General features: G+C 43.8%; 1 protein-coding gene across 2 annotated transcripts in view; it reads right to left on the minus strand.

Moving 5' to 3' along the window:
- Window positions 1-27,703, minus strand: part of AUTS2 (activator of transcription and developmental regulator AUTS2) — an 803,165-nt gene that overhangs the window by 409,132 nt on the left and 366,330 nt on the right. For both annotated transcript variants that reach the window (XM_058817763.1, XM_058817762.1), the window contains exons 3-4: window positions 26,037-26,138; window positions 16,268-16,303 (exon numbers count right to left, since the gene is read on the minus strand). In XM_058817763.1, the coding sequence (XP_058673746.1) occupies window positions 16,268-16,303; window positions 26,037-26,138 (138 nt within the window). The remainder of the gene's footprint in view (window positions 1-16,267; window positions 16,304-26,036; window positions 26,139-27,703) is intronic.

The raw sequence follows: 27,703 nt of genomic DNA on the forward strand, positions 1-27,703 counted from the left end.
TTGTTTTCTCTTCTTCTCTCTGTGCTTCTCCAGGAAAAATCCTGGGAGAGAGAATTATGTCTCTCTCTGTTCAGAGAATGTGAATGCCACATACAAGCGCTTTTCTTTTCCTTCAAAGGGACATAAAGAATGAAAAAAAAGCCAAAGAAAACCATTAAAACATAATGTTTTTACATAAGCTATCCAAATGCTCAGTTCATCAGTTTGAGAGCGCTGACAGTGTTGAGGCTGAGGCCAGGCCAGATGTTGAGTCACAAACAGCTGCTGCAGCTGAGGCCATTGCAAACTCCCCACTGGGAGTTATTGCTCCCCCATGGGAGTTCCCACATGTGCCCTGCAGCCAGCAGAAGGATCTGCTCATGCACCTTCCTCTACTGCCAGCCTGGAAGAGCAGAATGAACTGGAGCTGTGCTGAAATCCATCCAGGGCTGGGCGGGCAGGAGGTGCAGGAGCACTCCCAGTACTGGCAGGAGGTTCCAGACAGTGAGGGCAGCCACAGCTGACACGGCCTCAAGGTTCACAGGCACGCTACGTACTTTGGAGGGATAGATCAGGATTTTTTTTTTTTCAAAAAGTACCACCTGACAAAGAAAACACATTAAGAAAAAAAAATAATGGTGTGTCTCAAGAATAACAAGCATTTGAATTTTTTTTTTTTTTGGTGCAAAGAAAGGTCAAGTATAATGAGCTAGGCTAAAAAACAAATTGAAGAGCACATGAAAACATCAGTTTTGCTGTACATAAACTTGTTGAGCAAAACAAGCAAACTGCCCCCAAATAAGAATATTTTTTAAAAAAGCATTTTCCTAGAAAGTTACACAGAAAAATATGATTTGTGAGGTGTGTCACACATCAGTGTTACTCACTGACCCCCCAGAGCAGCTCAGCAGCTGGGGTGGCCTGGCAGGGCTGATGCAGCCACTGGAGCTGCTGGGAACTGGGAACTCTGGTACCAGCCTGGACAGTTTTTGTTTTGAATTCTGAGCTTTGGACATCCACAACCACACTGATGTCCATGGACAGCAACTGTGAACTGGCTTCTGAATGATGAGGTCACATAGTTATTTACAATATATAATGATATAGTATATAACTAATTATTACAGAATTGTTATTAATTATATAATATATAATTATCTATTATTATATAATATTTTTGCATTATATTCTCTTCTCTCCAATGGTTTTGTTTTTTTTTTTTAAATCTCAAACTTCCCAATTAACTTCTTTTATGAGCTTTTTGAGACAAGAACTGTTGATATATAGAAACTAATGAGAGGATCTCAGATTCTGCCATAGTACCAAAATCAAAATAATTCTGGCACTACATAAAAATTTAAACCAAAATGTTTTACACCTCATCCCAAAATCACATCCCCTTTGATCCTGTATCATTTATTCCATATGTGTCCATTCATGATGCAGTATTTTCTCCCAATGTCTATCTAAAAGCTCCATGAAACAAAGTAGGATTAACTACATTTAAATCTAGGCACCTTAATTTGGAGAAGTGAGAGCTTTACAAACAGGTATTTATTAAGAAAGTGAATTTCTAAATAGTATCCTTCTCGGTGGTATAAATATCCAACACAGACTTAATCAAGAACACATCTTGGAGGAAATATTAAAGCAGCATATGATTTGATACCAATGAAAAAAAAAAGCAATCAAAGCAGAGCATGGCTATAAATTAATAGAAAAAGTTATCTATCCAAACCAGACTAAAAGTAATTTTGTAAGTCAGCAGTAAAAAGTTGAATAAACACTAATTTAATCTATTTTAGATGCAGCAGTCAACAGATTAAATATTTTACTGCTCTCTAGCTATGTGAACACAGTCAACTGACACAATAATTGAAGGGAAGGGAGAAACAGAGACCCTGTGGAAGCAGGAGCACAGGAACAAGGGGAGGCACTGAGCTCCTGGGCCAGGGAAGCTGCTTGGCAAGGCAAAGCTGCAAACCAGAGATTGGATGCAATGACCTGCAGATAATGGCTGTGACCTATTCCCACCATCCTGCCTTTCCATGTGCTTTTAGGCAGCTCAGTCACCCCTTTATAGGGAACAAGCATTTCCCCTTCCTCTGGGGTGTGCTGAGAAAGGTGCTGGGACCCAGGACATTGCTCTGGCTGCCCTGGAGGACTCCAGACCCTGGCAGGGGCTCAGAAACTTTGGCATGGAGTGAAAAACACCTGTGCCTTTGATTTTAGCCCATGGAAACAATTACCAGCTTTGTGTGAGGAGTTACAAACCACAAGAGTTTGAGTAGAATGTTAGTGGATTTGTCACAGGGTGAAAAAGTAGAATTTTGGGGATTTAGAATGGGGGTTCAAGAGGCAAGATGGAGGAATCTGGGCGTGTCCTGTCCTTCTTCTCCTTCTTGTCCTCCATCTTCTGCTGTGATGGTGACACTTCTGGATTGGTTTAGAGTAGAGACAGACTGTCTAACATAGGTGATAGGTATTGGAAAATTATTGTAAATAAAGCACACACAGTTCTTAGTATAAAAAGCCAACAGCACCCCAAGAACAGGGACTGTGCCACAACCCGAGCTGCTGGACAGATCTCAGCAGGTCAGAGACAGAATGGAACAGATCAGAGAAAATAAACAGCCTTGAAAAGCAGAACTGAGGAATCTCGACTTCTTCTTTGATTGTGGGGCTGGGGAAAAAGAGACTTTCTGATACCTTGGGGTCATCTCAACCACAGAAACCCTAGAAAAAGGAACAATTGGTTCCTCCAAAGGGGTATCCTGTATCATAAGCAGCAAATTTCCTGGTACTGTGCAATGAGGAAGAAATAGATGGGAGAAAGATAATTCAGTGGAATTTCTTGGGATTGCCACTTCTCAAAGCCCTGTATTCCAATTGTTCCCTTACATATTCATCACCAACATCAGGCAGAGGCCCCTGGAGAGGACCTGGAGAAGTTTTAGGAAGCCAGGCTACCAACAGCCAAAGAGTGCTCTGATTTATTTCCTAGCTGACATTATTTATGCAAGTGAGCCTGTGACAGCCTGAGTGCCCACAGCTCTCCCCACGCTGCCTCAAGTTCTCTTTATCTTTCCAAAGAAGCTGCAGCAAACCCACCTTCAGCTGAACATCCCAGGTGATATTTTCAAGAAATAATAAAGAGGCTTTAGTTATTATCACTCCAGGCATTTGTACGGCAGATAGGCAAGGAAAAGGACTTTATAACTGAGCTCAGAAATGAATGAAGAGCAAATTCAAAGCAGTTTAATGACACTCAGACAATGATAGAAAAGTAAGGAAAGAAAAAAGAAACACTGGGAACTGAACTGCAAAGATGAAAGCAAGAAGTAATCAATGGATAATTATGATACAAGCAACAAAATTAAACCTAAGCTTTGACTCTGAAAGGCACCTAAGCAAGCCAGCTCCTAAGCCTAAAGCCAGGCACAAACTGGATAAAACTGCCAGCAGGTTAACTCAACAACAAGCCTTCCTCAAATCTTCCTTTGAAATAAATGAATGTAGACATTAGAACATGGTTTTCTAGTTAAACACAACAGAATTTGTACTGATTCAATGAGAACAAAGTCCTTTGAAGCAATGAAGTACTCTCTAAGAAAGAACATGGCGCTCAGAGGGCTGTCAAGTGGCCTCTTGCTATGAATTCATAATGATGTCAACCTTTTATTTACTGTTTCTGTACTACAGAGAATTTAAGTAAGCACAATGTATTTAGTAAACCAAAATCATGAAAATATCTGCAAACTGCTGGGAAACACTGGGCAAATGAGGGGCACTGGGGATGAATGAGGAAGGTTATTAAGAAACAGAGGGGGAATCACAAGAAAGGGTGTTCTTTTGCTTTCTTGGGGTTAAGGAGTTCTTCTACCACAGAATAAAATGCAGTGTCACACCAGGTGTCATTGCCTGGATACACCACAGAGCCAAGGAAGACACTCTGCTCTCACTGTCATTTGCAGTTACTTTATTTTTCCTTTTTTTTTTTTAAACAACATTAAATTTGCATTAGCTTGGATGGGGAAAAAGGATGGCATATAAAGGGAGAGAGGGCTGAATTAATATTCATAAGCAACATACTGGAGGAAGGAGAAGGGGTGATTTGAGCTTGGAATGGGAGAAGCAGACATCAGTCCTGGAGACCTCCTGCGTCACACCCTGCTCCCGAGCAAGCCCTGCTGTGTCCCTTCCCCATCCACATAAATATTGCCTGCTCTGAACAGCTCTTGGGTTCTCCACTCCAGGGCACTCAGGGGAGGAAGCTGTTTTGGCTGGAGCTGGGCAGGAGCAGGTGGCACTCGGCAGCTGTGAGTAATTCTGCTCTGGCTGGCAGCTCGGTGGCTCCTGGACCCGGCACAGCCCGTGTGCGGTGGGGAGGCAGCAAACAGGTCCTGGTGCTGTTTAACAGCATCCTGGGCTCCAGGCTGCCTCTTCCAAGCTGGCAGCTGGCAGCAGAGGTGGCTGCAGGGATGTGGCAGCTCAGGGCAGGTTTGCTGGGAGAGCCTGGCACAGCTGGCACCCCGAGGGGAGCACCCTGCAAGGCAGATGTTACTGCTGGGCAGGAAGGGAGGGAAGGAGGGAGGAGCAGGGCTCAGCACCCACCAGGTGGGAGTGATCTGTCACCATCAGGGCCTTCCAGAGAGCCCCATCACACAGCCCCTTTAGCTGTGCTGCCAATTCTCCAACCCCTGCATGAGCCCATCTACAGAAACAGGGGCTGCAGCTGGAAAACTTCTGGGGCTACTGCTGCTGTGCCATGGTACAGTACAAATACTTCATTTGTTACATTTAATGCCATATTTCATCACAGAAAAAGCAGAACCTGGATACCATAAGTGTGGCAAAGCCATCAAACTGTTTGTCTAGAATCAGTTACTTCCACCTTCAGAAGCCACAGGAGAAAACAAAAGCATGGAAGCAGAACAGGAGGCAGCACCTTCCCTTCCCTTCCCTTCCCTTCCCTTCCCTTCCCTTCCCTTCCCTTCCCTTCCCTTCCCTTCCCTTCCCTTCCCTTCCCTTCCCTTCCCTTCCCTTCCCTTCCCTTCCCTTCCCTTCCCTTCCCTTCCCTTCCCTTCCCTTCCCTTCCCTCATCACAACAGAGGGAACATGGGCTTGCCATGACCATCTCTGCTGGAATAAATTTTTCTATATGCTTGAAAAATCTCAAATCCCTCTCTTTTCTTTCAGCTGTGCACCATGAAACCCCTCACACCTGGGGTCAGAAATGATTCCTTGAAACTGCAACACATTCCTCTTGCCCTGACTGATCTACCCCAGCCCAGCACTTGGTTTGAAAGGTTCCTTGCATTTCCACATGGCACAAGTGTCACCACGTGCTGTGCTGATGCCACTCCAAACATGAGCTTCACTCTCTGAACCAGCCTGGCACAGGCACTCACCAGAACAGTTATTTTATCCCCTCCAAGTTCACCTTTCATCACCACCCCTGACAGACAAGTCCTCCTTGGCAAGGATTAACACTTTGCTAATGAAGTTATCTCCTGATCTCGTATTTTACCTGGTATCTGTTCTGCCACTGAACAACAACCTGTTTACAGCTGCTAAGGTGAAACAATTAGTCAGTGCTATCAATATTAGGAGGTTCTATTACACTAATAGCTTGAATCTGTTTGCCCAGCACTCCACAAACACACAGGTGGGACTCTGATGAACACACTTTTTTGTGATTCCCTCCTCTGTTTACTAATAACCTTCCTCATTCATCCCCAGTGCCCTTCATTTGCCCAGTGCTTCCCAGAAGTTTGCAGATAAATATCTGCAGATTTGGTTTTTATCTATGGATTTGGTTTAATATCTGCAGATTTAGTAAATATCTATGGATTTGGTTTACTAAATACATTGTGCCATGGAATAAATACAGGTCATGGAATGAAATGAACAGCCAAAACATTCACCATAAATTCTCATAGAAACTACTCTCCTTTCATTCACAGACAGCTGATTGTTACAGATTTTTCCTATAAATTATTTTACAGTGATGCTACATAACATGGCCAAATCCACTGATATAGTATACCAATCTTGTCCCAGAAACATAGGCAGGAATGCAGAGATGTGCTGGCACAGCCCCAGCAGGAGTGAGCAGGGGCAGCAATGCCCCAACAATGCCAAGGGCAGGGCTGTGACTGCAGGAGTGTCCCAGATTGCAAGGTAATGTGTATTCTATTCTATTTGCCCTTTGTTAGAGGTGGGGCAGTTGTCTGCTGTTCACTGGGCAGTTTTCCTTATCTCTTCCACAAACAATCCTCCCTCTGGGGAGACATCTGCTGATAACAGCTATTGAATGTCACTGCATGGCTGATAAGAACTACAGCATCCCATTGGGAGATGTGAGCCCAGAGGGAGGAGCCAAGCATTCCTACCCAGATACAATCTGGAGATTGTGGAACACCAGCACGGCTTCTCCACTGGATTCCCCAGAGGAACAGCAGCTGCCTCTTCTCCCACTGGATCTTCAGAGGAAGAATCCATCCTTCTCTACAGGATCCCTGCTCCAGCAGAACCACCCCTGACACTGCAGGAGGGCTGAGCCACAATTCCAATGGGACTGCCACCAACACCCTGACCCACAGGGTGTCAGGTTGGGTTCTGACTCTGGCAGTGTTTTTTTGGCTTACTGCATTGTTTATTTTATATTTTTATTTTCTTCCATAATAAAGAACTGTTATTCCTGCTCCCATATCTTTGCCTGAGAGCCCCTAAATTTCAAATTTATAACAGTTCAGAGGGAGGAGATTTACATTTTCCATTTCAGGGGGGAGCTCCTGCCTTCCTTAGCAGACACCCAGCTTTCCAAACCAAGCCAAGGAGTCACAGCCCTGCTCACCTCAGGCCCAAAACCACACCATGGCTGGGCTGAGGAGTGCTGTGGCATCCACACCCCTCTGTGGAGGGAGAGTTCCCAGATCAGGAGAGATGAGATTTCAGGAGGTGAACAGAAGCTACTTCAGCTGAATGCACATTAACCCTCAGTTAGAGTGAAGATGAAAATATTTGCCCTGCTTTTTCTTTTTTTTTTTTTTAAACAGATTTACCATTGCTAAAGGAAAGGCCATCAAAAACCTTGACTTCCTAATGGTCTGAGAGCAGCAATAACCTAATAATAATTTTCTTATGGACAAAATACTCCCAAATATTTCTAATGAACCATTACAGCATGCATTGCAACTTTACAAGCCTTCATTTAATTACTTCCACTGAAACAAACACACAAATCTTCCAGCTCGGTGCTGCCACACACACAGACTCTCTGAGCACCAAGCCCTCAGCAACCTTCTTCTGATGGACATTTTTTTCCAGGAAATGACACAGAGACATAGGTAAAAGGTGATTTAGATAGACTGCTGTGTCACAAATTGTCAGGATCTGATTTAAAGACCTTGCCTTTGTCAAGAAAGACAGTTGGGTGTCTGCTTTAAAGAAGTACTGGGAATATTTTCATCAAAGGTTTGAATTGAAAAACAGTGGGAGGTAAATATCTGAGATGTTGCCAAGAAAGACCACTATATCCGTGCAATTACCATTAACAGGGGACAGCAGTGGTTCAATGAAGTAATTCAATCTGGTGTCCTACATTTTATCAGACAGCAATTTTGAGTTCTGACATAAAAGGCTGAGAAAGGGGATTGGACTCTTTTCTCTGAAATTCAGCCTTAATTCTTGCAATCAGGAGATGTGTTCTCTGCTTCAGGTACAAGCCTGCTACCCCTCCAAGGGACTCAAAAGAATAACCCAATATTCACCTTCAAAAGAAGAATAACCTAATATTCACCTTAACACCACTCATTGGCATAGGAACAAGTCATTCTTTGGGCAAGGCTCAGAGCTGAGTGCCTGCAGTATTACAGCAGTGTTTTCCTCCTGATTTAACTAGCTCAGATTTCCTTACTTGTGAATTTTGCAAGATGAAAAAACCTATTGTTTTTTTTAAAAAACAAACAAGATGATGCAGCCTAAATTAATAAATGTATTCTTTCAAAATTAAAGAGAGAGAGAGACTGTATTTTTCAGAAAATGGCAAAATGAAAAGCTTCTGGAAACTGCCATCAGAATGACACCAGCACATGGCTTCTCCTCATCATCCATCCACAGCGCACACTCCTGGTTCCTTGGGGGCTTTTGAATTATCTTCCCCCACAGAAATCCTGTCAGTCAGTCCATGCCTGCCCTGGTGCTTTCCAAGGTCACCAGGTTTGCAGGGCAGCTCTGATTTCTCCTCTGCAAGGCAGCCCAGGCTGGCACAGGGCTCCCACACTGGCATCAGCTTCACTCCCTCTCCACACAGAGCCCACCTCAAACCCCCTTTCCAGGGAAATCACCACATTTTAGCCTTTCACCTCCTTTCTACCACAATGGCAAAAAGCCATTTGCCATTTTGGGCTGGTCTATAAATTCCTGTGTTACACCAGAAGTCTTGAAAGGTTCTCCTGTTAACAGCACGTGGTTGAAAATGTTAATTCATATTTAACTGAGCACAAACAACAATGCCATGAGATAATTTGCAACAGGAACAATCCAGTATCACTCTTTCCACTGGGCTAGAAATTCCACCAAGTTCCAAAACATCACAAACAAGAGAAAACTGGCTCTTGTGTCATACAGAACTGGTCAGCCCCCTTTACACAACACAAAGCCAGGAGTCCCTGCAGCACTCCAGTGAGGGATTGCACAGCCTTTTCCTTTCATGAAACCATGCAGAACCTCCTCCAGAGACTCAACACTATCTTTCCTCCAAAATATCCAACATACAATGCAGGCAATGCTGCTGAGCATTCTCTTGTGCTGATATGAAACTGAGACCCTCAGAAGATGGAGGCTCTGTATATGACAGCTTAACTGCTTGCAATCAAACTAATTTGCAGGAGGATGACCTGAAATGAGTTTAAAAGCACCATAATGCATGTTTAGCAATCAGTGAAGCAATCCTTTATTATTCAGGTTCACATCTGCAATTTGTGTCACGTGTTAAGTGAAAGAGAAAGAGGGGGAACACAAAAAAGAATAATTTTGCTTTGCAGGAGTTGATGAGCAGAACATGAGCCACAGTAACATGGGGCATTGGAGACCAAACAGACTGACAGCAAATCTTAAGTCTTATAGAAATTTTGTCCAGAAGAAGAAACTATTAAATTAAACACTTGCCTGTAAATGATTGTCTTGATTTTTCTAAATTGATTTTTGTTGGAAAAAATTATTAAGCAAGTTCACCTGAAATACCACAAAAATAGGAACCAAGAATGCCTCTAGGGTTCTGAAGTGTAAATGAACCAGCCACTTTCAATACTCCCCTTTCTACTGGTTGCAGAAGAGGGACACCCTTCTGACAAATAATGGAGAGTTTTCTATCATGCCTCCAAATGCATAAACTCTCTTATTTTCTTCCTTTTTCCCTTCTTTTTTTATGATATCTCCATTCATCACACTTGTAATCCTTGGGGAAAAGGTGGCTCCAACAAGATAAGTGGGCAACATGCACAGAAACAGGAAGAAAAGGGAAGCATTTGCTGAGGAAAGGCAAGAGCAGCAAATGTAGCACCATTCCAGAAATTAAAAAAAAAAAAAAAAAACAACCAAGCAAAAAACCCAAAAAAACCAAAAAACAAACAAAAAAAAAACCACAAAAAAACAAAAACAAAAACAAAAAAAAAACCCACACAAAAAAACCCCAAACACCAAACATAGGAAAGACACAGAAGTGTGACACTGAGGCAAAGCACAAATAATTTAATTATTTATTGATAATTAATACCTATTATTTATTATTTAATTATTCATTAGACAAAGCACAGAACTGCTCAAGAACTGCAGCAGGAGTGGGCTTGGGCAAGGAGAGGGAAGGCCCAGGCCAGCAGACCCCGCTCCATCCCGAATGACAATTCCTTGGGGATGTCACCCCCTGAATCACTAAAGTATCTGGGGACTGTCCTAAAGAAATTACTGTTAAGTTATTGAAGAAATTCCATTGTTCAGACAGAAGGTGAAAATCTGTGTTTCAGCAATGAGGGGACAAACCAGAAAGACCTGAAGTTCTGAAATCTGCTCTCAGTTCTGTCTAGCTGGGTAAGACACTGCTGTGGTGCCCTGCTCTCCTTCTGTAACATTTGGACAGCACAGTTCCACACACTATCCAAAGAAATATATGGATTAATATCTTAGATTCAAAGCATGTTATTCAAAAAGCATGAGCATGCAATAGGGCAGAAGTTGGAGGAAATACCATCCTGAAGGGCTGTAAAAATAACTCCAACCTTCACCCCCTCTGCTCAAAATTTTCTGAGGAGAGACCAGTCCTGACCAAATTCCAGCCCAGGTCATTTATTCTGCTTGCCTAATCTTTCCCCAAATTCTGACTTAATAATATGTGAAATACAGAGTTTTCTTCTCCAAAAACTGTTGTTTTGCTCCAAGAATTGTTATTGTGATGAGCAGGATGCTGGAAATGCAGCTGCTCTTGTTCTTCTTGCTTTTCTGGTCATGTTGTTAGCAAACTCTTTAATGAGCCTCAGCTCTCCCTAGGAACAGCACTATGGTTTATAAATGCTAAAATTAATAGACCTGGGGTAGACTTTATTACATGCAATGTATTTACTTGGCAATGATGATGTCTCTCTTACAGCAGCAGTTAGAATAAACTGCATTTTTAATGGCTCCTGGAAAACAAAAGACAGCACCTAAAAGATTTGAGATGAAGAAACACCAGGTTTCCTGGTCTCAGTGCACCCCACCAAACCCACTACACTGAGGGCTGCAAGCACTAATGAGTAATTACAGCCCACAGAGAGATTTCTACTGGGGATCTTGTCCACTTTGCTCCAATCTGAATTTACTATCAGAAGATTCATAACCTCTGTTGTCAGCTTCACTTCTGCAAAGAATGGGCACATGGAGAATTTAAAGTGAAGTTAAAATGGATTTCAATATACCCTTCACAATAATAGTTGGTAAAACTAATTACAGTGAGAAAATTTGAGATCATTCATTACCCTACTAAGCAAATTAGGATTTGTTAACAATGATTTATAGAGCCAGAGAGGATAACAAGGATCCTCTTTCCAACTCCATTCACAGGGGACATGACAGTTCATGGTGTGGTGCCATCCCACAGCCACTGTGCAGAGCCTTTGTGGAGCTCAGGGTGTTTCACACACTTTGACATCAGCAAAATACACTTTAATGTTTGGCTCCTAAAGTCAAGCTTTAAAATTATCTGAGCAGCTTAATCTACTTGCAAGCACAGTTTTTTATTTACCAACACCTTGGTAAAGGTGTGGAGTAAAGGGCTCCATCCCTTCTGCAGCTTTAGCAGGTTGGATTTATTGAACCCATTTCAAACAACACTTCTGATCTGATCTGTTCTCTCCTGAGGAATCAGTGGGTCCTGCTGCCCTTCCCTGCAGTGGAGTCTCTCCACAGGCTCTCACCCAGCATCACCAACCTGAACATCTCAGGGAACAAAGCTCAGCTCCTCAGGAGCACTGCCAAAACACATGGACCAGGCAATGAGGGAAATCTGCTTTTTGAAGAGCTCTCTGAGCACTCAGAATGTGCTGCTGTAACTAACTCCACATTTAATTCCATATTTCTGCTGCAGGATGATGTCTCAGATGAAAACCGCTCCCAGTGCACGGAGAAATAGCTGCCCTTATCTAGGCCAAAGCCTGGTTCTTCCACCATATCCATACCAAACACCACTGGTGCTCCCCTTATTCTCCCTGGGATGGGTTTTTAGAGCTCTGAGTAATGTAATGCAACATTGCACAAGGCAGTGTCCCAGTGGCACGCTGGAGCTGCACAAACATCTGCTGAACCCAACCCACTCAGGGCCAAATTGGATAGCACAACTGATTAGCCAGAGCCCTGGGGAATAAGCTCACAATTTATGTCTGCCTGAGTCACCAGCCCATGTGCAAAGCACAGTTTTAGCTTTTCTTTCTTTCTTTTTTAAGGTGGAGCAAGAGCACTGTTAGGAAAAGAAGGGTCACAGGAGGCTTCTGCCTTCCCAGTGTTATTTCCATCACCAGCTTATTACCAAATTCTACCCAATTCTGAAAAATTCATAAACTCTGTATTTGGAGGAAAAGAAAATAACACAAACATGCAATCCAAAAACAACCATTAAAAGAGGAATAGAAAATGCTCAGAAACAAAGACCCAAGAAGCAGACATGTACAGAAATGGAAATAAGTTGCCAAAAGCAGAGAAACTGTACAATTGCCAAAGAACCTGACAATCTTGGAAATCAGGATTGTTGTTTAGAAGCAAAAGACTCAGTTATTTAAGTTTTGATTTCTGCTCTGTTCTGTGTTGCAAACCAATGAACCTCTATCCCCTTTAAAAGGAATTTGGCTGGCAAGATACAGAAATGAGCAAAACCATTCTTCAAAGCTAGGTAAGAGAAAAAACTTTACTGTTACACAAATTCTAATTGTATTCTAAAGCATCTCAACCTCCTGAAATCTCAAGACAGCTGGACAACATTAAAAACTCCCATAATTCAAACAGCTTTCCTTTTAAAGAGATGGTGATTTTTTTTTCTAAAATTCTCACTACTTTCCAATTATCTGATCTGACATCTTGATGAGATGTAATCTACCTTATAATCTGCCTTTGATGAGAGACAATGACAATTTGCAATGCAAAAAATATCAAAGACAACTGGGAGATCTTCCAGGAAATATTAAGCTATGATTTCTTAGGGTGCACCAATATTAACAGCATGCCTAAATGTTTCTCCACATGCAGCAATCATAGACTGGACTGATCCCACAGGAAGCAGCAAAGTCAGGCCACCACAAAAGGCTCCCAGGAGAATTAGAATGACTTTTTACCTCCTCTTTTCTGACTATTGGTTTAATATATGCCAAAAGAATGGGAAAGTGTCTCCTCTGACAAGGAGCACCAAGACAGGTGAAACACACTCCAACAAAAGTGTCTTCTGAACAGAATCTACAGAAATGCCAACACCTGTGAAAGGAGTAGAAGAGAGTTGTTCCCAACTGAAATCCAAACTGAAGGTGAATTTAGAGCTCATTGACAGCTCTGCACCATCCCCTCTCCTTCAGAGGCCACTCACACTGGTCCCATTTTGCTGAAGGCAGCTCCTTACACAGTTTGTTCAGTCCAGGGCAGCTCTGTCACCCCAGCTGGGTGTGGGCTGGGCTGAATCACCTGATGGAGATTCCCAACCCTGTCCATTGCCAAGGCAGGCTGGGAATGCCCCCAGAGCATTTTTGCTTTCCCTATTGCTTTTCCAGGAGCACTTTCACAGAGGAAACAAGAACAGAATTCAGTCTCCAGCTCAGCCAGTCAGATATTGATCTGCTTACAGTATAAAATGAGGTAAAATTCCAGCCTTCAGCACTACCACTGAAGCTGCACAATGAATTACTGGGCTGGAGCTATCACAGAGATACTGGAGGAATGACTTCGTGTTCCTGGGAAGTGTCAGCTTTATAAATGTTCCCCTAAACACTCAGTGATCTCTATAGAGTAACAGGACCTAAAAGTCATTTTAGCTGTGCTGTGGCATGCACAAACATTGCACACACATGGCCCATCCCATCCCTCAAAGCTGAGAGCCTGGTGCAAGCAGGGCCCTCCCAGGGGATCCCAAGCTGGATTATCTCTGTGCTAGGCAACATGGCCTAACACATGAAGATTCCATTAATACTTGATTTAAACAGCAAACATGTGCTACTCAATGCATACCTCAGTGCTCATTCCTTTCTGAATTGAACCTGCTTCCCTCTGCAGTAGATGTCCATCAGTCCATTTGTACCTACCTGGTTCCTCTGGTGAGCTGCAGTACAGAATATTGTATAATAGGCCAATATATAACATCCATCAAATAATTTCCAATTATCTATTAAACTAGAAGTTATTTTTACTATTTGAAACCAATGACCCCTGTTTTGATGTTCTGGGTTAACACCAAACACAAAAACTAACAGTCTTTTTCTAGTTAAAAGCTTTGGAAAAAAAGAAATCAATTCAAGTGCATATTCCTTTGCACATTGATAATACAATAATTACATTGATCAGAAACATATGCTAATTGGATCACTCTGGAGCATTTTTCTCATTGTCTGGTACCACAAAACACATCTGGGTTTTATTTGCCCCATGTAAGTTAATAAGAGTATGGGCTTTTTTAAAACAACAAGCAAGATAATCCTAAAAACAATTTTCCAAAGTGAAAAGGGAGGGAAAAAATCCTTCATGTTTCATCCAAGACTGTGTAAGTGCAAAAACAACTTTAAGATAGAAACTGAAGCACATTTTCTACCTACTTGGCTATTAGTGAGGAAAGAGAAAAAGGAAGTTAAAGACTCTCAATACTGTGGCTATAGAAAAGAAACAGCTCAGTTAAATATATTAATGGCACCAACAAGGGATGTCTCCCCCACCTACACAGCCCCAAGTTGGAAAGATTTAAGGTGCCAATCCATCAGCCCTAGAAGATGTCAGGCTTCTTCTTGTTACTGAATCCCTTGCTCAGGAGAGCTGGAAACTTTCAAGCTTTCTGTTGGAGCATAGGGGATGCTGACACCTTCCAGATTTTCACTTTAGTGGACCAACCCACAGACAGTATGGTGCAGGGAACAGCAGATGGCTTCTCTTCTGTTACCTCTGCTGCCTAGAGAGGAAGCTGAGCACCGCTCTCAAACCATGCATATTCAGCTCTCCCTGCAAGGAGAACAAGGCTCATTTATCCAAGGCACAGCCCCCCAGCCCATAATACACCTGTGCCATTCCAGAGCAGGTCTGCAGACCTCTGTATGACTGGAATTTTTCCAAACAAAGGAAAGCAATTCATTCTGAACTATGGAAGGATATTCAAGGTATACTTTTAATTCTAAATAAATGTTGAGCCATTTGATATAATCTTTCCCTTCACCCCCTCCCTCTTAAAATACATTACACAAAGCAGGGCAAGTGATGACAAAAGGAAACCAGCTTGTTTTTGTGTTTCACAACTTACCTTACACTGATCTGGGTGTTGATATAATTAGAACAACTAGCACAAAACTTTTCCACCTGGGATGCTCTTTTCATACCTCACCACCAGCAGTGTGAAGGTTCTGTTTGCGCAGAAGTCCAATGTAAATCCAGCAGGACACAGCATTTCTCCAGGTATTAAGCAACTTTTGTGCCATTTTTGTGAGACCACACGTTAACAATTTAATCCCATAACTTTGTTACAGGATCACAGATGTCTGTGACAAAAGACTAAATTCACCATGAACTAATAGAAGAAAATGACTCTCTGGGAATGTGACAAGAGTGCAGCCAAGTTTTTCCATCATGTAATTGAATACCACAGAGTTTACTTTTCCCCAGAGTTCAATGAGAAGATAGGAGGAGGCTTTGATTATACTGATAACTTCACAGAGCAGTGCCGTGGGACAGGGTTCCTATTTTACCCACCTGGTTTTGGACATACACAATGCTCTGCTTCTCCCACAGTTATTATAAAGGCAGAAAAGATGTGCTTGGAGAATACAGCATAAATTACAAGAGAAACAGGATATGAGCAATTTAGATATAAATCTTGGAAGAAAATAAGCAGTACATTGGCTTGAATGGAAAACTTTTTCCACTCCCAATTTATCTGTGCAAATAAAAGGAATATTGATGAATGTGGGAATGAACAGGAAGGTATGAATATAGACTGTTAAATCAATACAGGTGCATGCAAATAAATCACAAAATCCAAAAAACCTGATCAATTTTCAAACCAGCTGGGGCCTGATCTGCTTCTCAGGACATAAAATGGAAATCTGGCATAAATATAACTTCTTTTCCAAGAGTGTCCACGAGCCAGGGGCTTTTAAGCAACAGGTAGAAATCACTGTGCCACATTGTCTGGGCTGTGGTACACAGGAGATGAGGCAAAATATTGTAATGGGCTCTTTAAAATCTGGGAATCAACAAGAATGGGTGCAAGGGGGAATCAGGATCCTACCATCTCCCATTAGAGAGCTGGTCAGACCATGGCTCACTTTATTTGCTATAATTGTGTAAATTAAGTGCTGTTAGAATATATGTAGTAATTAAAATGACACCTGATTAGTTCAAGGAGACACAGAAATGTTACTTGCAGGGTATTTGTGAGGAATAAATGAGAAAGGTGCACTCAGCCCTCGGGCAGAGGGGGTTGTGGGGTATTCCCTGTGTCCATGAATTCTGTGTGAGGCATTTTGTGTGAGGAACACTGCTGCTGAGGCACGGGGTGAAAGTGGAGATAGACACTTACAAAGTAGCCTGTTCCCAAGCTGGAAGGAGCTGAGCTCTGCAATAAAACACAAAGACAAAGTGGAAAGTCAGTGATGGTTTTTAACACGTTCCAATCCACACAGCTCATTACCAGCCCTTTCCAAGCTTTTCATCACCACATCACAGCCCCAGCGTCCTGCCCCTTGTCATCTGCTACTGAAACAAACACAATGTTGCTTAATTTTCCCCTTTACATCTCTCAACCACTCCGAGATGGTAACGTGCTATTTACTGAATTCCAAGCTTCTGCCGTGGACGTAATTGCCAATTTATTTGACAGGCAGCTGGGTAATGAATTAATGATGGCATTTCGCCCTGCACTGAGACTAAACAGACACTCATCAACCAGCCTCCCTGACATGCTGACATTCAATGCCCTGGACTCCAGCTCCTCAGCTTCGTGGCCACAAAGGGGCAGGAGGGAGGGGGAGAAAGGGAAAAAAAGTAGACTGACTTCAAAACAAAAAGCCCGGTGGGTTTGGATGACTTTTTCAGCGTATGACCTGTTTGCCAATTTATTCCCGAAAGGCCCTGGTTAGTACACACATAGTGCTTTTCTAAAATGAGACATTTTGTAAACATAATTAGTAGTCTGAAATGTAAAGAATGCGTGGGCACAGAGAAGCTGCTTTAGTCAATGTACCATTTTCTGGAGAATGCAGTCACTACAATTTCCCATTTGGATGTCCACATTGTTTGACAAACCAAGGATATAGAAACAACAATCCCAAAAAAATGCCAACAGGAAATATCTACAGTGTGAAATAGATTTCAGAACTAAAACCTATAAAAATAATTAGAACTAATATTACTACCATGGAAAATAATCAATTTGTTTAAATGTTTTTAAAAAAATAGCATCATGAAATTCAGTTTAAGTGGGACACGATCACAACCTCTATATTCACAGGAATTAAGGAGATAAAGGGTTTTGTTTCATTAGTTTTTCATCTAAGCAATGGGGATTACACAGCAGGTTCTCTCAGAGACATGGGGGATCCTGGTGCTAATCCAGGTCAGGCTGTTCCATCAGAGGGGGAGCAGTGCCCAGCTCCAGCCTCCAGAGCCCGTGGGCACAGCAGCAAAAGCAGAGGAGCATTCTCTAGTGAGGGTGCCTGAGAACCAGTGGGGAACAACTGGAGAACCAGTCCTGTAGCTCCACTCACACTCCTGTAGCTCAATTCCCACTCCTGTAGCTTCATTCCTACTCCTGTAACACAATTCTCTCTCCTGTAGCTCCATTCCCATTCCTGTAGCTCAACTCCCACTCCTGGAGCTCCATTCCCTCTCCTGGAGCTCCATTTCTTCTCCTGTAGCTCCACTCCTACTCCTGCAGCTCCATTCCCTCTCCTGGAGCTCCATTTCCTCTCCTGTAGCTCAGTTCCCTCTCCTGTAGCTTCATTCCTACTCCTGTAACACAATTCCCTCTCCTGTAGCTCCATTCCCATTCCTGTAGCTCAACTCCCACTCCTGGAGCTCCACTCCCTCTCCTGGAGCTCCATTCCCTCTCCTGGAGCTCCATTCCCTCTCCTGGAGCTCCATTCCCTCTCCTGCAGCTCCATTCCTTCTCCTGCAGCTCCATTCCCTCTCCTGGAGCTCCATTTCTCCTGTAGCTCCACTCCTACTCCTGCAGCTCCATTTCTTCTCCTGGAGCTCCATTCCCTCTCCTGGAGCTCCATTCCCTCTCCTGTAGCTCAGTTCCCTCTCCTGTAGCTCCACTCCTACTCCTGCAGCTCCATTCCCTCTCCTGGAGCTCCATTTCTTCTCCTGTAGCTCCACTCCTACTCCTGGAGCTCCATTCCCTCTCCTGGAGCTCCATTCCCTCTCCTGGAGCTCCATTCCCACTCCAGTAGCTCAGCACAGCCTCCCTTCCCATGGTGACACATCCTGGGGTCAGCCAGGCCTGCAGAGGGACCCGGGCACACCACTGGGAATACACAGAAATTTTGTCCCTTCACTGCTGTTCCAGGACAGGTACCCAAACTGCAGATCTGCAGTGGCTATCAGGGAAGAGAACTGCACACAATGAAAGACACTCCAGAGTCCCCCTGTCCCCACCCCTGCTGCTCCCCTGTGCCACCACACCCACAGGACACCCCCTGGTGCCAGGGGTGATGGCCCCGAGAGCTCCCCTGCTGTCCCTGGGACTGCCCTGGGCACTGGCACAGCCCTGCCCACTGCCCAGCCCAGCTGCTGCTCCCAGCTGGGCACAGCCCCTGGCACAGCCCCTGGCACAGCCCCTGGCACAGCCACTCCACGGGCACAGGCCCTGCTTTGGGGATGCCAAAAAGATTTTGGCTTTTTATACATTTTTTATATATTCATAACTCTGTAGACTACTATTATACAGTTACATAGCTTCTTAATTAGCTCTAGTTGTTTTCTTACCCTTTCTTTTAGATTTTAGAACAGTAAGTTCACCTTCCTGGACTCTTATTTGGTCTATAGTGAACCAAGGATGTTTAATTTTTTCCGTATATTGTAAACATAATAAATGTGGGGATAGAAGCTGGGGGAGCAATGGGGGCTTCAGTGGAGGGCAGAACCAAGAGAGGGGATTACTTAATTAACTGTTCCTCTAATTGGATACTTTCTCTGAAGTATGCTAATTTGTTAAACTTATAAAATTGTCCAAGTCCTGTATGACATTTTGCCATACTTGCACCTGCAGGACCTTCATTAAAGGTAACAGCTTTTCATCATCCTAATATTGTTTGGCTTGTGACTTTTGGCATCACTGGGAGCCCCTGTGGCCCTGCAGCCCTGGCACAGAGCACACCCTGCTCAGCACCCCACAGGACACACACTGCTTTCCTCTTCCCTCCTCCTGCTCCCTGCTCCATGCCACTGAGATTCCTTTCATTTCAGCTGGAGATTTACCCACAAATACAGCACGTGCAGTCGTTAGAACCACTTTTGTTTCAGCTCTGTGCAGATGCCAAGCGAGTCCCACTCTTTCACTCACAGTTTTTTTTAAACTTACTTTACTGGCTGAAAGCTCCAAAGTTTGCATTCTGCATCTGTGTGTAATTTTTGTCTGCTTTTTATTCCATGTTTTGGAAGGATAGAGTATCAAAACAAAACAATAAAGAGGAAGAAAAAAAGAATAAGCAAACAAAATATTTCCCACTGAATATTTTCATTCCTTCAAAAGCGATGCTGCAATGGCTATGGGAGGACAGTCGAAACATAGCAGTCAAATGACTTCCACTGAACAACTGTGCAATTTCAGGGAACTGGAGTTTGCTGGATGGAAATATAGCCCTTCACACATTGCATGCTGCATATGGAGAGTACAGTTTGCAAACTGTGTTTAATTGAAGTATGAAAGGCTGTGCTGCACATGCATGAATGACTGTCAGCTGTGTAGAGCCGTGTGCTGGCAGAGCACAGGGGCTGAAGCGAGGGCTATGCAAGGAGACAGCTTCTCACCTTTTGGGAACTCCCAAGGGCGAAGGGCTCCCACTACCCCGTGCCCAGCCTTGGCACCAACTGTGCAAACATCTTTATAGCCCGTGCTGAGTCGTGATCCTGCACTGGCTGGTTCTATAGCTCTTATTTAAAGTGTGCCTATAATAGAGGTAATGGTTTCACTTTCCGAAACCCTTTGCAAAATAGGACATTAGAAATACTGTTTGATATTCACACAACCACCAGCAGAAGCCTGCATCAGGTGCCCATCAGCAAAATACACTTGCTTAAAATTGACAGGGTTCTGGGCTTTTTTCCCCACCTCTTTTTTTTTTTTTCTTTTGGTTGGTTTGTTTTTGGGTTTTCTTTTGGGTTTTTTTTTTTTTGTTTTTTTTTCCATCCTTTCTTAAAGAACTTTAGCCCAGAAGCAAAAATGTAGTAACCCTCGTGTAAGCATTAGTTTATTGTGTACCAAAGAAAATTACATCCTTGAGGTCTTGGAAGGCACAGTTATACCCATTTTGCATATATATTGTGCATTACTTGGGGAGCTGGGTGGGGAGAAAGACTGTGTTGTACATATTTGTTCTGGCTATTGTTTATGCAGGTCTGACTGAATGAAGGAACAGTGGGTATCATTTCAATTTCTGATGTCAACATCAAATTACTTATTTAATTTCATGCCTGGCGAAGCATTGTATAGCTACACGCAGAATCATTTCACTTCATTTGTTATGCTGTGTTTTCTTGGCGATTGGCTTGCCTTCCAACTGACAGCTTTAATTACGACATGAATTTGATTGCACTGCCGAGGAATTAACATAATGCAACAAAGCATTTAAGCACCCAACCTTAGACACACAAACACACACATGCCCACCCTCGCAGCCACACGCACACAAAGCACAGGCACTGCTGCTGAGCAGCTCCTGGCACACACACACAGGCACTGCCCTGCTCCTGGGCCTCACACACTGCCAAAATCACTGGGGATCTGCAAGGGAGCAGCACTGAGGGCTTCACACTGAAACAAGCATGTTTTATTTCTTCCATATATTGTAGACGTAATAAATGTGGGGCTAGAAGGTGGGGGAGCAATGGGCGCAGAACCAAAAGTGGGGGGGGATTACTTAATTAACTGTTCCTCTAATTGGATGCTTTCTCTGAAGTATGCTAATTTGTTAAACTTATAAAATTGTCCAAGTCCTGTATCACATGTGCATTTTGCCATACTTGCACCTGGAGGACCTTCATTAAAGGTAACAGCTTTTCATCATCTTACTATTGTTTGGCTTGTGACTTTTGGCATCACTGGGAGCCCCTGTGTGTACAGAACCCAAAGGCTGTCCCTCCATTTGTCTTTGGCTCTGTACAGGTGAAGGGATGGGGGACAAAAGAATTGAGAATATCAAAGTATCCTGGATTTGGGGCTGAAACCATGAGCTGCCCACAGGATTACACTGCTGGAGTCTCTTCCTGAAGCAAACCAGGTGGGAAGGGCAGCTCAGGATTTCAGGACTTGGTCCTCGTTGTCACCTCCTCACTGTGGCTCTTCTCAAGCACAAAGTACCCAGCACAGGAGGAGAACACAGACACAGCTCTGCTTGTGTGCCTCCACTCCACACACTGCCAAAATCACTGCTGATATTCTGCAGCAGCACTGAGGGTTTCACAGCACATAACCCAAAGGCTGTCTGTCCCTCCATTTGTCTTTGGCTGTGTACAGGGGAGAGGGATGAGGGACAAAAGAATTGAAAATATCCTGGGTTTGGGGCTGAAACCATGAGCTGCCCAGAGGATTACAGTACTGGAGTCTCTTCCTGAAGCAAACAGCCAGAGACCTGGTGGGAAGGGAGCTCAGGATTTCAGGACTTGGTCCTCATTGTCACCTCCTCACTGTGGCTCCTCTCGAGCACAAAGTGCCCAGCACAGGAGGAGCACACAGACACAGGGACTGGGAGCAGGGGAGTACTCATGAAGGGTGCAGCAGCTTTGATGAGCTTTTTTGAGAGCCCAAGAGCAGACTTTTAATGCAGGGACAAATGGGAAGATTCCTGTCCCATGCCCTGTTCAGGAACTGGAAAAACATTCCAGACAGAAAGGTGCCAACTGCAGCAATAGGTGATGAGGTGCTGAATCCCATCCAGTGACCATGTGGGAGTTCATCCCTTCACTGAAAGCCTGCAGCCATCACCAGAGGCAGCAGCCAGGGCTGAGATCAGGTCAATCAGGAATTTAGGAATGTGCTCCCAAGAAATCAGGTGGTTTGATTTTTGATTAACAAAGAGGTGGCTGAACCCCTGAATGCTCGGTGCATTTACCATCCAAGTTAGATGTAACTCTCATGTTTTCCTCAGGTAAATCTCCTGGCAGCTTTGTAAAACATGACAAGAATGTATTCCAAAGAGGGAGGACTCAATTAAAAATAAATACATACAGGGAGATAAAAAAAAGGAGTTGACTGAGATCCAAGCTGAGCAAAAGAGAAAGCGCTGCCATCTTGTCTCCAAGCAAGATCTCAACAAAATGAATTCTACTACTGGCAAGATTTTGATGAGATTAAACTGACTACAGCACCCTATATATAAAGGAGGAGCAACTCTCCAATTTCTCTTTTAGGCCCCTGGAGCTACCTCTGTCCATAAAGGAAAAAAACAAATTGTCATTCCTAAAAAAAACTATACCAGAGAGAAAGGCAGAGAGCCATGGGTTTATGAAATTCAGAGGGGGAGCTGGATCAGGGCACTGCTTGCACTGGAGCATTTGAGCAATCATTATCCCTAATCTAGCAGAGGTCAGATTCTCTGCTAATTATGTTCTCTCACAGAGGGGTGGGTGTGTGCACACATGTGCAGGCGAGGACAAAGAGAGGAGTTGACAGAAATCAGTCTCACTGCATTGCATCTGACAAGAACAGAGGATATTCCCCTTCCTGCTGTCTGATGCTATTTCAAGCCTCATTATGAGAAAAATCTCCTGTTTAACATGGTCTTTTCATTGAATTATCTTCTTTTCATTTTTGCCCACCTCTCACAAACGCTGCAAATTACCTGCTTGGATCTCATTAGCCTGGCAAGGACTCCCTCCTTGTAAACACACTTTGCATCACTCTGCATTATCCAAGGGCTGCAGGAGCATTTACAATAGGCAAAGTTGAAAGATCCCTGACAGGAGAGGGAACGAAGCCACTGACATGTCAGTTTGCAACTGGATGTTCATTATCCCCTCTCCCTCGTTCTGCACCTGTCACTGAGCTCTCAGCAGGCCCTGCAGGAAGGCCTGTGAAGCTCTCACATTCCTGCTTCACCAGCCTGCTCAAAATTGGGATGGGAAAATGGATCATCCACCTGGAGAACATGCACTTCAGTCATTAGCCACATTTCCATACAGCAGCCATGCTTTACAGTGCTGCCAGGTGACAATAGTGGAGATTCATTATATTTCATGGCCAAAATTTGCTTTCTGACCTCAAGGTTAATCTGCCTGCAATGTTTTATATTTTTTGTTCTATCTTCTGTTGGGTACACTTTTTGAATATTTTTTTTTTTCTGAGAAAATAGCTGCAAAAACAGAAACAAAGCTTCAGAGAAAACTTGCTCTGTTGTCTGTAGCTTTTTTGGACAGTAAATAGTTGATATCATAAGACATCTGACTTCTCAAAAAATATTATTGAAAATAAACATTGGGAAAGTCCTTTCATTTCAGCACATGGGGTGTCTGACTTTGGGAGAGGGGAATGGAAGGGACAGCTCTGAATGAAATTTGGGGCAATGGGATGCACAGCTCTGAACCGAGTTTGGGAGAGGGGAATGGGATGGACAGCTCAGCTGACTTTGTGAAAGGGGGGAATGGGATGGACAGGTCTGAACTGACTTTGGGAGAGGAACAATGGGAATTACTGCTCTGAACTGACTTTGTGAAAGGGGGGAATGGGATGGACAGCTCTGAACTGAATTTGGGAGAGGAACAATGAGATGCACAGCTCTGAACTGATTTTGGGAGAGGAACAATGAGATGCACAGCTCTGAACTGATTTTGGGAGAGGAACAATGAGATGCACAGCTCTGAATTGAGTTTGGGAAAGGGGAGAATGGGATGGACAGCTCTGAACTGATTTTGGGAGGGGAACAATGGCATGGACAGCTCTGAACTGATTTTGGGAGAGGAACAATGGCATGGACAGCTCTGAACTGATTTTGGGACAATGGAATGGACAGTTTTGAACTGACTTTGGGAGGGCAATAGGATGGACAGCTCTGAACTGATTTTGGGAGGGGAACAATGGGATGGACAGCTCTGAACTGACTTTGGAGCAATGGGAATTACTGCTCTGAACTGAAGGAGCCTGGGGAGGGCCAGCACAGAGCAGGCCCAGTGAGAGCTGTCTTGTGAGTGTTTTTCAAATCTCAGCTGAACTGGTGATCCCAGACCACAGAGACATGCTTGTATTGCAATGAATTATCAAAGCAAAGGAAGTTTCCTTATTAAGCAAAACATAAATTATGTATAACACTTTAAAATATACATCTCCACATATATTTACATAACGTTGCTTTTGAGCAACCTGTGAATCCCTCTGTCCTCTCCTGGGTGCACTAGGGAAGATGTATTTGCTCTCTACTTCCTTTTAATTTGCCACAGCACCGAGACAAAGGAAAAGTATTGTAAAAACATCAGAGAAAAACTGGATTTGATGGGTGGAAGGGGACCCAGGACTCTGCTCTCACTGCCAGGTCTGACAGTGCAATTCTGTGAGCTGCTGAGAAGCCCAATAAACCTCAGAGCTCTCCACTCACGACATGGCAAGGGAATGACAAAGCTAAATTAAAACCACGTTTGTAAGGAGCTGTGACATTTTTTGCTGAGGGTGCTGTGTAATTGTGAAGTTGGTTGCAGAGGCTCCCCAGCTGCCACAGGGCTCAGATAAGCCAGGGTGATGATGGTGACAGGCTGACATCCAGCTGCCTTCCACTGCTACCTGTACAGAGCATTTCCTTACTGCCTCCTCTGGCTTCACTCTCCTCTTCCAAAGAGATCTCACAGCCCTGAGACTGACCTCAGCTGACAGCTATGAAGGGCAAGCTCTGAAGTGTTTAGCTGAATGTAACCCATAAAGGCTGGCTCTGGGGAAGAAATGGACCTCTAAATGTGACAAAGGGATGTGGAGAGAGAGTGCTACACATTTCACACTTTCACACAGAAAGAAAAAAAAATCAGGCATCTGTTCCAGTGATGTGCACAAATCAGCAAAAATTGCTAGCTGTGTGCCTTCAGGCTTAAATTTGCACAACGAAATGTATCCTCTACAAAGGTATTTCTTTTAATGCCTGCTCAGTTCAGTTTTATTGGATTGGCCTATAGAGGACACCATCTGGTATCTGTCATCCAAATCTACACAGACATGCTATCGATAAAATCCCCATTTCCAAAATGTGGGTTAGTTAAAAGTAGGGCCAGATTGCTGGCTGGTACAAATTGGGTTGACTGATGTAGCTATCCATGCTTTTACCAGCAAAGGATCTGACCTACAAAATCCCCAATTTAGACACTCTGTTGGGACAGGGCTTTCTTTATATTCTGTGCTGTAAAGCATGTGGCACAGAGGACACAGAGCCATGAATAAAACACTCAAGGATTGTGACGGTACACATAATAAATAGTAATCTAATTGCAGCAACAGAAAGATTTCTGTAGTCAGTGCTCTGTCAGAACAACTCATGTGTGTCACTGGTGAATGAGCAGCATTCTCCCATGGAGAAAAACACTTTCCACAGGGTTGCCATCTCAGGCCCTTCCACAGCACTTTAGGTAGAGCAGCAAAGGCAGAGCTTATGCTATTGTTGGCCATGTTATATCAATTCATTATACATAACTGAGTCTCTCTAGACACTCAAATACTTCTCATAAAGACAGTATGTAGCCCAAAGAAATACATTCTTTCCCTCCACCACTTGGGGTAAAAATGTTACTCACTTCCCAGCTATGCAGAACATCTTAACTTCATTAAATGGCCTTCAACTGCTTCCAAAGAGCTGAGTGTTTGCACACAGAAAGACATTGCATCAATCTTTAGGAAGTTTACTGAACCACGGAAGGAGACCTGAGTTACCTCTTTATCTCCTGTGATTTGCCAAAACCCCACACCCTGTAGGAGCTGTAAAGTCGGTGTGCACCTTTATTCAGTGCTGGGGCATGCGGGATCACTTCCTAATCTAAGTCAATTTTCTCTTCCTTCTCTTCCTACTTTAATGTTCTGACCCCCAGTCTCAGCTGAAGGCCCAAAAGGAAGGAGATTTTAGCCACAAGCCATCCCAGGACCCATTCCCAGCTGCACTTACATCGCTGAGCCTCTCCCGGGAGCTGCTGCGCTGGAAGCCCTTGGACTCGCCGCTGGCGCTCTCGCTGTCGCTGTCCCGGCAGCTGTGCTGGCCTGGCTTGAGCTGCACGAGGAGACACAAAGACAGCAGGGGTTGAGCCTGGTTCAGGTGAGAGCCCTTGTCCCACTGTCCTTTATGCCCTCCCAGCAGCAGCAGTGTGGCTCTGTGCCAGTGCTCCGTGTCCCTGTGTCAGGCACAGCCCAGGGGCACCACGGACCTGGGGAGCTGCAGCTGCTGCAGGCAGGAGCTCCCTCGTGTCCCAACAACACTCATGGCCCAAGGAAATCGCAGTCTGAAACCTTCCTCTGAGACCTTCACCTTTCAGGCTTCTCAAGGTATTTCTGCCATGGATGAAGTTTTGGTTTCCATCACAATGCAGCACTCACAGCATCAGTTCCTCCCTCCTTACAGCACAGGAGCATTGAGGACCTGAGATCAATGGGAGTCTCCCCAGGGGAAAAGGAGGTCACCACTCCAGTGAAGCCTTTCTTTTGCTGGACTAGCCCTGAACCACACTGCCTGGCACTCTAAACAATTTTCAACCAACAAACCTCAATGTTCATAAAACAACAGGATCTACTTAATAGGTATCAAACTGCTTTTGTTTTTCAAACCAGCTTTAATGAACTTTACTGGCATAGTAATAAAAAAAACTACAAAAAAACTCCTAAACTACATTTTCATTACAATTGAGAACACATCTGCTTTCTCTTACACTTTGGACTGTTAAGGTCACCACATCACACAGCAATGTACTGAGAGGAACATTCACAGACACCCATTACACACGTCCATGAGCACATGCACACCTAGAGAGCAAGAGGAAGAGATGATCCACATCCCCTGCAATGCTGAAAATGCATATCTTTGTTTTAAAGTATCCTTCCCTATGTTTTGCTTGAATGTATTGAAATTTTCATTTAGTCTTGCTGATGCTTTGTTTGAACTAACTCTGGTGAGCAAGAAAGCTCTTTCAGAAATTTAGACTTAAGATCACACACATAAATACTGGAAGCAGAGGTAAATGCAGAGAAAATACTTGGTGAGGTACCAAAAGAAATATTTTATGTGAGACCTACTACACTTATCAATATCCATATAAGAAACACCAAACAACTCCTGCTAACTTATTCTGATTGTTAATATGATGATGGTAAGTTCCATTCACACTCTACTGGAGCAGGTATTCATTCATCTCCATGCCATGACTGGAGACCAAAGGTTCCTCTTCCAACATTCTCCATCACCCTTTTTCCCCCTCTTTCTTTTCTCTCTCTCATTTATTTCCAGTTCTCCCAGAAACAAGCACACACAAAAATTCACACAAATGCACTTTTACAGGTGCACACAAATAAAACCTACACTTCAGCTGATGTTTTCCTACCTGTACACTCTGTTCACCCACAGCCACAGCTGCTCCCTCCCAGGGTCACTGAAGGAGCACAAAAAGCATCCTCACCCTCAGGTTATCATTTTCTCCCTACCACTGCCAGAGCAAACTGCATCTGCAAGTTTGGTATTTTTGTGCCACTTCTCCTTAATCCCTCGCTCCCCTCACCACTAAAGGGAAGCTTTGGGTGCTCTCTTTCAGTCAAATCAAAATAAGGACACAAAGTCCACGAAACTAA

The sequence above is a fragment of the Ammospiza caudacuta genome, chromosome 20 (assembly GCF_027887145.1).
Source record: "Ammospiza caudacuta isolate bAmmCau1 chromosome 20, bAmmCau1.pri, whole genome shotgun sequence".
NCBI lineage: Eukaryota > Metazoa > Chordata > Aves > Passeriformes > Passerellidae > Ammospiza > Ammospiza caudacuta.